Here is a 12,575-nt window from a genome sequence, read left to right as displayed (position 1 = left end):
TCAGATTTCCTGGAGTTTACTTAACTGTTGTATGGAACAGACATTAAACCTACTTATCCATGCATGACAAAACTGAATGACACAGCACTTTCATTCATGTACCCTCAGCCACAGAAACGCTGATGTCAACAGAGTTAACATTCAGCCATCACCGGAAATCCCTCTATATCCATATATTTACGACTTTTTAAAATGCGACTGAATGTAATAGCTAAACTGTAGTTAATGTTTTATCAGACAGTTGAGGATCATTTATATGCATGCAATAATGAAAAGAAGACAAGTTTTCATTGGACAACTTTTATTTGCAGTAAATGACAAGGGTTATCTAATGTAAATGTACACTAAAGTTTGAGTCTAGCAATGCTCTTGACACTAAGGTTGTTCCTTGGTTACATTTGTGGTTGTTGCTTTCTGACTATGTTTCATTTTGGCATTGACGTCTTGATCTTTAAGCATCCTCTTCAGCCTCCTCCTCAAATTCACCTTCTTCCTCAGCAGTGGCATCCTGGTACTGCTGGTATTCAGACACCAGATCATTCATGTTGCTCTCTGCTTCAGTGAACTCCATCTCATCCATACCTTCACCTGTGTACCAATGCAAGAAGGCCTTACGACGGAACATGGCTGTGAACTGCTCAGAGATGCGCTTGAACAGCTCCTGGATTGCTGTGCTGTTGCCGATGAAAGTGACTGCCATCTTGAGGCCACGGGGTGGGATGTCACAGACTGCAGTCTTGACATTGTTGGGGATCCACTCAACAAAGTAACTGCTGTTCTTGTTCTGTACGTTGAGCATCTGCTCATCAACCTCCTTCATGGACATGCGGCCACGGAACACGGCAGCGACGGTCAGATATCGGCCGTGACGTGGGTCGCATGCAGCCATCATATTCTTGGCATCAAACACCTGCTGGGTGAGCTCAGGGACTGTGAGGGCTCGGTACTGCTGGCTGCCCCTGCTGGTAAGGGGGGCGAAGCCAGGCATGAAGAAGTGCAAACGGGGGAAAGGCACCATGTTGACAGCCAGTTTGCGGAGGTCAGCGTTGAGCTGACCAGGGAAACGCAGGCAGGTGGTGACTCCACTCATGGTGGCGGAAACTAGGTGGTTAAGGTCTCCGTAGGTGGGTGTGGTCAGTTTGAGAGTGCGGAAGCAGATGTCATACAGAGCCTCATTATCAATGCAGTAGGTTTCATCTGTGTTTTCTACAAGCTGATGCACTGACAGGGTGGCATTGTAAGGCTCTACCACTGTGTCTGACACCTGAGGACAAAAACACACAGAACTTTTCTTTAATCTTATGATCTCTGGGGAAAGCCTAAGTCAAGAAAAACTAAAATTAAAATCTAAAAGTGTTCATGCTCTATCACGAGGGTATGTTACCTTGGGGGAAGGCACCACACTGAAAGTGTTCATGATACGGTCAGGGTACTCCTCGCGGATCTTGCTGATAAGCAGTGTTCCCATACCAGATCCAGTTCCACCACCAAGAGAGTGGGTGAGCTGGAACCCCTGCAGGCAATCACAGCTCTCTGACTCTTTGCGGACGACATCCAAGACTGAGTCCACCAACTCAGCTCCCTCTGTGTAGTGACCCTTGGCCCAGTTGTTTCCAGCACCACTCTGACCTGGATGAGCAGGAGTGATATGCAGGTGAGCCATTCTTTCCTCCTATTCATGAAAGGCTTTACTAATTCAGTAACATAAATGTTTTTATTTCACCCACCAAACACAAAATTGTCAGGTCTGAAGATCTGGCCAAAAGGCCCAGACCTCACAGAGTCCATGGTGCCAGGCTCCAAGTCCACCAAGATGGCACGAGGCACATATTTACCTCCTCCACAAGAAAGACAATGAAAAAGAGAAAAAGAGAGAGAAGGGGAGAGAAATCATACCAGCTCAATAATGCAGGAAACCATATTCTTGGATGTTACACAGGACAAAATGTTAGAAAATGTATGCATACCAGGAGATGCAAGAAATAAAAAAAATTAATGAAAAATTCAATAATAATAATGATGATAGGAAGGTAGCTAACCTGTAGCCTCATTATAGTAAACACTGATCCTGTCCAGCTGCAGGTCACTGTCTCCATGGTAAGTCCCAGTGGGATCGATGCCGTGCTCATCGCTGATCACTTCCCAGAACTGGAGAAGGTATTAAATGACAGTTACTTACAAGAAGTACACATCTACTCAGTAGCAAAGCGGTTTAAGGCTTTAAATGAGAAAAACAGCAGTGGCTTTGGATTTTTGGATTCTGACAAAAATGAGAGGGTTTTTTCTCCCTTCCAGTAAGCCATATCTGAACTCATTTCATCCAACGCAGCTGTTAACATTCCCATAATCTCTGACTGATGCCTAAGCAGAATGTAAAATGCAAAGGAGGAAACACAAAGAGACTCCAGATCAGTCAAAAGTATGCAAAAACTGAAAATTAATTTCATTTGCAGGACGTCACAGTACACTGAAGATACTGATTGTCTTCAGATTTGTATTCATGTCTTGTTGACTCTTAAAGGAGCACACTCAGATCTTTATGAATGTGTATGCATTAGATCCCATAAGTGAGTGCAATCATTGCATACACAGGCAGTCATCTGAATGTATATATTTTTCTGATATTTTTCCAACTGAGACATTTTTGGCATTCTGTCTGATTTTCTGCTAGCAGCAGCAATAGGAGGAATTAGAGTAATCTATATAAGCAGGCTTTGCTGCAGCTTAGTATTCAAAAGACTGGGAGTCAGCTGTGGACCCAGTATCATGACATTTAATAGCCCATGTGAAACAAAAGTGACCTTAATATGAGGGTGATCAGAGCACGGCAGAACAAAGAAAGTGAACAAATATTCAAAAGGGTAAAGCAAAATACTGTGACAACGACAAGCATTTGATAGTGATGTGAGCCATTAGTAAAAACTGAAAAACAGTACAGTGATAGAATGAGGACAATAAGACGGAAAGCAAAGCCACACCCTGACCTAATTCACCACAGTGTAGCCCTTCAGAAATTCTGTCAATCATTTCCACTGGACATCTGAGTCAATGAGTCCTGGGGGAATGGAAACCAATGGGATGGGGATCCTCACTGCCAGGCCACTGAGTAGTTATTATTAACAGCATAGTGGGGAAATGCAAAAACCCAAATTATATTGCATGCTTTATAAAAGCGAGATGGAAACCAAATGAGAACTGTAGCACAATTTTACATTTTGCACCTAAAAATTAATTTCTTGCAGTTGGTAGAATCAACCATCAAATAGTATTTTGGAAATGCTACAAAATATAAACAGCCAATACTAACATATATATATATATATATATATATATATATATATATATATATATATATATGTTAGTATTGTTAGTATATATATAGACATAATGTTGTTATATGTTGCATGTGTGTCTTATACCCATGCTACCAAGATGTTACTAGCATTTGCACATTAAGTCAATAAGTCAATTGAGAACCCAATGACTTCACCCACTGAGCATCAGCTGTTTCCTCCAGTCCTCCCCCACCCTGCCCCTAATTTGGTTAAGACAGGAAAGACATTGATTATAAAGACAGGCCTGCTTTACAGGACATTAAAATCTCAGTCAGCAGAACTCAACAAGATAATGATGTATCCACTAACATATATGGCCATTGTTAATGTGGTCTCCAAATTATATTTGAATTCCAGGGCAAGATTTCGGTGCCTTCAAGGGGTCCCACTTAAACACATGCTGCCTGCAGCAAATGATCAGTTGTAAAACAAAGGAGATAATAAGACAAGGGTAATAGTATACCAGAGACACATGTACCCTTCTGCTGTGGTCTGCAGTGTTACTATAAGATAGGGTGGGTGGTGTATTGATGCATTGTACTTGTGCGGCAGAGTGGGGTCCCATTGTGCAGAAAATTATCAAATGAATTAAAAGTATATATAAAATAACAAAAGAAAGCACATTAATGTATTTCCCTAAATGTACAGAGGATGTGGCAGAAAATGCAGTTCAGCCGTCTTTAAAAAAGGAGAAATATTTTTGTCTTCACTTAATTATTCATGCCACACCCTTTCAACAGCTCTCCTGCTTTCTCACCATCTGACACACCAGACAGCATCTACAGCCCACAGAAATTATATATAATCAATATGGGCTATTGATCCACCAGTGGAAAAATAACTAGGCCTCTCATCTCAGCTCCCACTCATTGTCTGAAATTCCAGTCATATCTGCCTGTGCAAGACAAAGAAACCAGAGGATTGCAGAATACACTGAGTGAAAGGCGCTGACAAAGAAAGAATAAGATGATTCCCTTTCTTCTTTCCAGACAATGTCTTGAGGTCAGCTGAATCCATTCGGAGGCGCAGACACGCCCGGTGCTGCGTGAACAAAACCCGTCGAGACACAAGAGTCCCGTTATATCGTTATTTCAGTGTGAGCACGGTCCGCTGCTCCACACCCACCTAGCAGTTACCGCAGTGCACAGGACTCAGACAGAAAAACACAGACAGATTCACCAACAATCGACTTTTACTACTGATCATTTGATTGATGTGTTCCAATAAACAAAGGTAGTCTATAATGTGTGTAAAATGCATGTGAACAGAGGAGACAAAAGAATTCCTTTGTCTTTACTGCACACAATTCCTGCATATATTAAGATCCTTGTTTCAATAAATATAATGATTATGTCCTGCATATGGAGCCTGGGGCGTTTTCAACAATGACAGAAACGTTAAATTTTGCACATGAACAAATAAATTCTCAGTAAATTTTATTTTCTTACCTTGGCACCAATCTGGTTACCGCACTGGCCGGCCTGGATGTGCACGATTTCTCTCATTGTGGATGCGAAAGTTTTCAACGACGAGCGAAAACGTTACTTTGTTAAACGGGGAACCGACCGCAGACTTGTAGGAGTGTGCCGGACAATGGATTTATAATGTTGGAGGGTCTCCAAAGCCAGGCTGGAGCCGGGGGGCGGGCGTGGCCACACCCCGACACAGCTGCTGCGCACCAGGATTGGTGCAGAGCCGGGAGGAGGAGCGCTGCTGCAGATCGGGGAGTGGAAATTAGATTCACTGGATTTTTAGCAGCTGGTGTCTTGAAACACCCAGTTAAGATGTATTAGATTTTTTGTTTCAGATAGCAGAGGAAAATTGCTGATCAGCACTTTAAAATCACCCCCCTTACTGTAACTTCCCCCGCGGGAACGACAGATGGCAGGAATTTGAGTTTCAAGCTTCGGACAAAACGGGGTCAGTCAGCTCAAGCCCCTCTCCTCAGAGTGCTTTGCTATTATTTGGACATATCTGTATGTTGATAAAACAGTCTCACCACAGGGTCCATTTAGGAGCCATGGTAGACCATGGTTTTGGTGTATTGCATCAAACTACCATGACATGCTTTTTTTTTTCTTCTACGCTATGCGTTGACTCTGAAACGAAGTGATGACAGTGTTTGCACTGTAGCTGCTTAGTCATAATGTCTGATGTTAGGGTCGGATTAACCTCCCGAGGGGCCAAACATATTTTGCTGTGCTCACACTAACCCCCCCTCCTTAAATGTCAGTTTCATAATTTTCTTATGCACCAAAAACCCACTCTAGAGATGAGATTATTAGTCGATTAACGAATAAATTGACTGATAAAAAAAGGCAAGTTCCAACTCCTCAAATATCAATATTTAGAAATTTTCTAATAGGCTATCTATCATAGTAAATTGAGTAATCTTGGGTCTTGGATTGTTGTGAGAATAAAACAGGACAATGAATATTATATTTGACTCGTGATGGCATTTTAAACTATTTTATAACCGAATTCATGAAATAATTCTAAATGACAAAGCAACTTTCTATTGTTTAAAGTAACAAGCTAGATCACATGGCTACAACGTGGAGGTGCAGTTGTCACTAGCGACCACTAGATGTCGTCAGACAGACGTCATTGTTGTAGATGAGGGTGGGGGCGTGGTCAGCGTACACTTCCTCTAAACCTATAAACGGACATTTTTATCATTCCAGTTGACGGGAAACGATTGAACACTATATATCACCGACCCACAGAAATAAAAAGTCAACCCCGATTTAAAAAAGTTGCCATTCGCATTGTTGTGACATCGGTAAGTAAACCGGAACAATTTGCTGTATTTGTTACATGGTTTGGTAGCGGGTAATAGCTGTGGTGTAAACACGGTGCTGCTTTTTTTTCGCCTCACACCCGATTCCCCTGCCCTTTAACCTCTAGTTAGCTAACGTTAACCTTAGCATGCCAGCTGGTTTGGTATATCTTTATTCGGTTTTAAACTTCACCTGCCCCAATGCATTTGGTAACATTAAAACCGAGCAGACTAAGTTACTGTGTACTGGAGTTGTGGGGGGGGGGGGGGGGGGGGGGGGGGGTCTCAGGTCTCAGTCTCAGTCTCAGTTAGTCTGAGTTACTATCATACTATTAACGTCTCCCTTCACACGCAAACAGTTCATTAGAACATGATAATTAAGCAAAATATGAATAAATATTTCAAAGTTTTTAATTCCTGTTTATGCTGGTGTCAGTAACTTAAATACAGTTAAAGTAGCTAACTGGGAGTTAAGAAATTAGTGTTTGCGCAAAAATATTTTTAAAAAAGTGTCTTTTTCTTAGCTTGCTGTGGTAATGTGGTTGCATTCATTTTTATCTCAGATTAGAAATCAAGATGTTCTACACTTGTGGCCCCAATGAAGCCATGGTTGTGTCTGGTAAGACCTTTGCCTGATTTCTAATTGCCTTTAGCTTATGTTTGTATGATTAGTTCTCACATTAAAATAGGATGTTTAGAAAACCAGAACATTCCCCGTTGGAAACTGAAACACTTTGGCCTCCATATTGTTGTTGCAAACAAAAAAATGAGGTAGTTGTACTACAGGGTGTAAAATGTTATTATAGTCATGTTGTAAATGGACACCAGTTTTGTATATAGTGGATCAGTCAGGTTGTGTGATTTCATTGTCACATATCTTAATAAGATAAGATGAGATTGAGTAACACTTATTGTCAATATGTTGTAAGATAGGAATGTTTCACGTTTATGTAATGAATAAGCTATAGATGAAAAGTTTTATTCACATTGTCAAAATACAAGTTTGTAAATTGACCCAACTCATGTACATGAGTAAATAGCTGTACTGAATGATAGTTTACCTCTTCTCGCTTTCCCTGCAGGCTTTGGTCGTTCTCCTCCTCTAATGATTGCTGGAGGAAGAGTGTTTGTGTTCCCATGTATTCAGAAGATCCAGAGGTGATCTAATTTCTAGTCTGTTTTCTCTCTTTCTCTGTTTTAGATTGCGACAATATAGCTGCCTAACTCAGGGTATTCCTCAGCATATAAGAGATATGATTAAATATGTGTGTTGTATCTGTTACCAGGCTGTTGGTCTGGCTGCTTTTTTGATTTCCTGTTATTTTATCTGATCCATCCCCCCTTTCCTTTTATTTTTTGCCATTTCTTTTCAGAATCACTCTCAACACCCTGACTCTAAATGTGAAGAGTGACAAAGTCTACACTCGGCATGGTGTCCCGATCTCTGTCACCGGTATTGCACAGGTATGCTTTGAGAGTTGGATGAATAAGATACCAAAAGGCTGAGATACTAAAAAGCTATGCATATTTCCACAAAAAGTTATCATAATGGATTGACAGGATTTTGCATGAACAGCAAATGGCGGGAAAAGGGGTCAGCTGCTATTTATAACCAGTGCCCATCTACAGAAATAGTCTGTTTCCCACACAGGCCTGGAGACCACTGTATGAGTGAAATATTAATACATAGAAACAAGTAACTACAGATTGATTAGAAATAGGAATGCAGGAAAAGTTAAACTAGATGAAATAAATTTAACACAGCAAAAAAACACTTGTATTCAGAATTTAAATGAATAGTTTGTTAGTTATATATAAAAGTTGCATGTTTTTGATTGAATAGAATAAAGAAAAAAAAAAATCTAGTCTAGTTTTTTAATTTCTGTGCTGGAGACTTAGCACATTTCAAGCCAATTTACACATCACTGCTTTTTAAAAGCTATTGCCGTTTCACATTTTATTTTCCAGGTGAAGATCCAAGGTCAGAACAAGGAGATGTTGGCCACCGCCTGCCAGATGTTTATGGGAAAATCTGAGAGTGAGATTGCCCAGATTGCACTGGAAACACTGGAGGGACACCAGAGAGCCATCATTGCCCATTTGACTGTGGAGGTTGGTGTTGCCTAACATTCTCCACCCACAGACGATAGTGTTGAATCTCTGTGTTTATGATTCATCACTAATTTAGCCATTACGTAAAACCTACATGCAGGTAATGGCTGTTATGAATAAATATCTATTTCTGTGTGCAGGAGATCTACCAGGACCGTAAGAAGTTCTCTGAGCAGGTGTTTAAGGTGGCCTCCTCTGACCTGGTCAACATGGGAATCGGTGTTGTCAGCTACACACTGAAAGACGTTCATGATGATCAGGTACTTTATCTCTGTTCGTATTTGTTTTCTGCTAACATTAATGACAAAATCAGAGAACCAAAGTACCGCGCCGACTGGAGCAGCAGGGATATGTAGTGTCTCTGTGAGCCCACATGTTTTACATAAAAGCTTTTATTCCCAGATAATGTCTTCTGTTACAGTAATGCTGCTAGACCCCATGTGCTTCCCTGGTAACTTTTCCCTTTTGTGTATGTTTGCCTAATGCACTACCTTTCTGTGTTGCCTGTAAAAACATATTGCCTCTTGCTCTTGCAGGATTACCTTCAGTCCCTGGGTAAAGCCAGAACAGCCCAAGTACAGAGGGATGCCAGGATTGGAGAAGCTCAATACAAACGGGATGCTGTCATGAAGGTGAAATGCCCCCTTTGTTCTTTTGTTATTCCTGTCACTCTGCCTGTTGTCCATACAGATCAGTTGAAGATAAGTACAAAGACATTTCCCTCTCTGTCCTGCAACTGTCAATTTATAGGAGGCACATGCAATGCAAGAGAAGGTGTCAGCTCAATACAAGAATGAAATTGAGATGGCAAAAGCCCAGAGAGACTTTGAGCTGAAAAAGGCTGCCTATGATTATGAGGTCAACACCAAGAAGGCTGAGTCAGAAATGGCGTATCAGCTTCAGGTACAGTTACCTCTTCGTAATCTGATCCTCTAAGGACATGCCATGAGTGTTTTTTATTTTGAAAGGCATTCGGTTTACTGTATGGTGTATGATGTTGAAATTTTGACTTTTTAAGCTGGCTGGCCAAGTATTTAGCAGTAAGACCAGTCCAGATTGTAGACCACATCTGATCACTTTTTATTGAGTCCGGTCACAGTAGTGTTGGAACTTCCTTTTTCAGGTTGCCAAGACCAAGCAGCGCATTGAGGAGGAAAAGATGCAGGTGCAGGTAGTGGAGCGATCACAGCAGATCACTCTGCAAGAGCAGGAGATCATCCGCAAGGAAAAGGAGCTGGAGGCTAAAGTTAAGAAGCCTGCAGAAGCAGAGAAATACCGGCTTGAGAAGCTGGCTGAAGCACAGCGGTGAGTACCAGAGCACAATACTGTTGTCTCGTATAGTAATGAAGAAAGTTAAAAAGGTTTCAATACAAGAGCATGTGTATGCAATTTGACTCTTGACTCTGTAGTCTCTCATCTTTCCTGCAGCCTGCAGCTCATCATGGAGGCTGAGGCTGAGGCTGAATCCATCAGAGTGCGTACTGTACACATTTTTTCTTCTTTTCTGTCACCCTTTATTAGGTGTTTTTTCTGAGAAGTCTCCTTTTTTATCTGTAAGGTTTTGTGCTTTTTCCGTTGAGAGACACATCAATATTGACAATCTATTTTAAGCTTTACTGTAACTTATGCGTGTGCTTGTAGATGAAGGGAGAGGCAGAGGCTTTTGCCCTGGAGGCTAAAGGTCGTGCAGAGGCTGAGCAGATGGTCAAGAAGGCAGAGGCCTTTAAGCAGTACAAAGATGGAGCCATGGTGGACATGCTGCTGGAGAACCTGCCACTGGTCAGTCTGCTTCCCATAGATTGATGAAGGGGTGATAGATAGATGATATTAGAGCTGTTCACTGTGATTATCAGGCCCATTTTGCTACATGTTTTTTTTATACTAAATACAGAGAACTGATAAACCCCATCACTGTCATCACGTGGGAGCAATTTTAATTTCCTTTGAGTGAGTTTCTGTCGAAACATAGCACAAATTTAATGGATGCTTTCCACCTCAGTCAAATTTAGTAATTATTTTGGAAATATTTAAAGATTTCTGGTATTTCTACTCAGGTTTTTTAATGCTCAAATTGAAACATGCATTAAAATGGTGGACACATATTCTTCAGTGTGTTGACACCAGTGGTTTTATTTTGTTGTCCTGCAGATGGCAGAGGAGATCAGCAAGCCACTATCGGCAGCCCAGAAGATCACTATGGTGTCCAGTGGCAGCTCAGAGGTGGGAGCATCCAAACTTGCTGGAGAGGTCCTAGATATCATGACGAGGCTGCCTTCCACTGTTGAGAAACTCACCGGAGTCAACATCTCCCAGGTACACTATACAGTATGTGGGTATGAAAGAGAGATAGATAATCTATGAGACAGAGGCCGTTATTTCTTGATTCTTGCATTGACTTCACAGGCTGCAGGGAAGACTGCTCGTGCGCATTAAGAAGAGAGAGTAGAAGGAATCAGGAGAGGTGTGACCAATATTCAGACTGGGAGCTTCACATCACCTCGTGCCTAGAAGTGCAACAACAACGCAACAACATAGTTGATGACTGACGGTATTCATGCATGTGCTGCACTTATGTGTCTCTTTTTGCTAGATCTTCCTCCATATAAACCAGATGGGATTTTTCTTCCTCTTTATTGTGGTTTATTTTCATAGGCCTGTTCTGGTCTGGTGTGTTTTCTGCCTTCAGGGACAGCATAAGCTGTTGCAAGGGATTTCGTAAATTGATCAAGCTACATGTTTGTTGGCTAAAGCAGATAGAAGCCTCAGCTCACTTGATCGTACAAGTAGGAGTACCTGTCATTTATACTTCATTAAGTTTTTACATTCAAACTGCAATCAACCTCATTATCCCTGCAATAGGGACCAGGTCATTAAACTGTTCTTGTTTTACTTTTTTATGTAGAAAATGTTTATGACTATAGTTCATTAGTTTAGTTTCTCTGTGCCTTTCAATTCAGAAAATGCTGCTGAGTTCTTTTTCATCCCAGCACAACTTCATGCTATTGTCTGTGGTTATATTGTTTCTATCATTTTAGACTGTTTAACTTAACACAGCCTAGTTTTGTGTTTCTTTTTTGTCCACTTGTACATTATAAAGAAACAGTGTGTTGCAGGTTTGCTCCACAGGTGTCTGTGCAGTAACATGAAAAAATCAAAATCATATCATTTGTACAGTAAGTGGAAGATTTTCTTTGTGCTTTAAATGAAGGGAAAGGAAGTGGTTGATTGGAACAAGTTAGAGGTTTCCTGTTGAAAGCAATCTAAGTATGTGAAAGTATGTTGTGGTGGAAAAAACAATGCAGACTTGTCTTTACTGCAGTCTCTCCTGGAGTACTGGCCTCTACATGGCAAGACTAACAAATGACTGTCACAAACTTCACTAACCAGGCTGCTGCTCTGTGATTGCTGCCTGGGGTTTATACTCGCCTTATTTTCCATTGTAATGTGATACTGGGTATTATAGAATATGCTGTGTAACATTTTGAATGATAGTGCATTACTTCTGATCATAACCTCAGATGCAGAGTTTTCTTTTTCTCAAACTGTTCACTAAGTTTTTCAGGTGCTCAGCTTTATGAATTACCACCAAGTGCCTGGTCAAAACTCAGCAGTCTAATCGAGGAGTTCCTTAGTTAAGTCTATTACACTTTTGTCAGGATATACTATTGAACTGGTCATAAGCCATTAGCCTATCGAGGGCAATAGATGAAAGCCAAAACAGTCCAACTCTTTTTTTTTTTTTTAAATGTTCTAATGATTTAGTGTCCCTAAATGTTTTTGTTGCAAGCATGCCTATTAAAAGTAGGGTCATAGTGTGAAACTTGTAAAAGTGTAAAACATACGAGACATATCTAGTAAAATATTATGACAATGTATACAAAAATGTGTTGTTCTGCCTGATGTCGTTTTTTTTTTTTTTTAATGTGGGTTACTAAAGTCTTAAAGTCACGTTTATTTGAAAAGGTTAACTTTATTAAAACATCTACAAAAATAGACACAACGACTTATAATGGCCTCAAGGTAGCAAGCGATCTACAGAGATACAGAAGACCCCAAATATACCAAAGAGTTTTCCATATATTAGTGAAGGAAATTATGATTCTGTCCACAATATGTACATACTATAATGTTCAGCTTTAAAGACACAAAAGGATGAACTCAAGACATCAGGCAGTGATGTCTAACTACATACAGAATATATATATATATATATATATATATATATATATATATATATATATAAAAATACGAGTTTAGTTGAACTACAGTGTATCAAAAAGGACTCAAATGGCACAACCATTCACAATCAGTAAACATGGATTACTTGATAATCTTGATCATCCCAGGAC

The 12,575-nt window shown here is 40.5% G+C and overlaps 2 protein-coding genes across 3 annotated transcripts; one reads left to right on the top strand and one right to left on the bottom strand.

Annotated features, from left to right (window-relative positions):
• Nucleotides 1-440: 440 nt before the first annotated feature.
• Nucleotides 441-4,917, bottom strand: tubb5 (tubulin, beta 5). Of its 2 annotated transcripts, none has more exons than XM_026317522.1 (5): nt 4,784-4,917; nt 2,040-2,148; nt 1,728-1,838; nt 1,385-1,629; nt 441-1,264 (listed from the first exon to the last, which is right to left on the bottom strand). In XM_026317522.1, exons 1-5 carry the CDS (start codon nt 4,838-4,840, stop codon nt 452-454), a joined length of 1,335 nt encoding a protein of 444 aa, XP_026173307.1. In that variant the 5' UTR covers nt 4,841-4,917; the 3' UTR covers nt 441-451. The 2 variants fall into 2 exon arrangements, with proteins under 2 accessions (XP_026173307.1, XP_026173309.1); XM_026317524.1 differs by having other exon boundaries at nt 1,728-1,835.
• A 1,061-nt stretch (nt 4,918-5,978) lies between these two features.
• On the top strand, nt 5,979-11,838 carry flot1b (flotillin 1b). Its single transcript, XM_026317528.1, has 13 exons — nt 5,979-6,117; nt 6,678-6,733; nt 7,197-7,272; nt 7,488-7,578; nt 8,083-8,226; nt 8,367-8,486; nt 8,763-8,858; nt 8,977-9,129; nt 9,350-9,531; nt 9,655-9,700; nt 9,868-10,005; nt 10,375-10,539; nt 10,630-11,838. Exons 2-13 carry the CDS (start codon nt 6,691-6,693, stop codon nt 10,657-10,659), a joined length of 1,284 nt encoding a protein of 427 aa, XP_026173313.1. The 5' UTR covers nt 5,979-6,117; nt 6,678-6,690; the 3' UTR covers nt 10,660-11,838.
• The last annotated feature ends 737 nt before the right edge of the window (nt 11,839-12,575 follow it).

The sequence above is a fragment of the Mastacembelus armatus genome, chromosome 16, assembly GCF_900324485.2.
Source record: "Mastacembelus armatus chromosome 16, fMasArm1.2, whole genome shotgun sequence".
NCBI classification, from domain to species: domain Eukaryota; kingdom Metazoa; phylum Chordata; class Actinopteri; order Synbranchiformes; family Mastacembelidae; genus Mastacembelus; species Mastacembelus armatus.
This window is presented reverse-complemented; position numbering and strand designations above follow the sequence as displayed.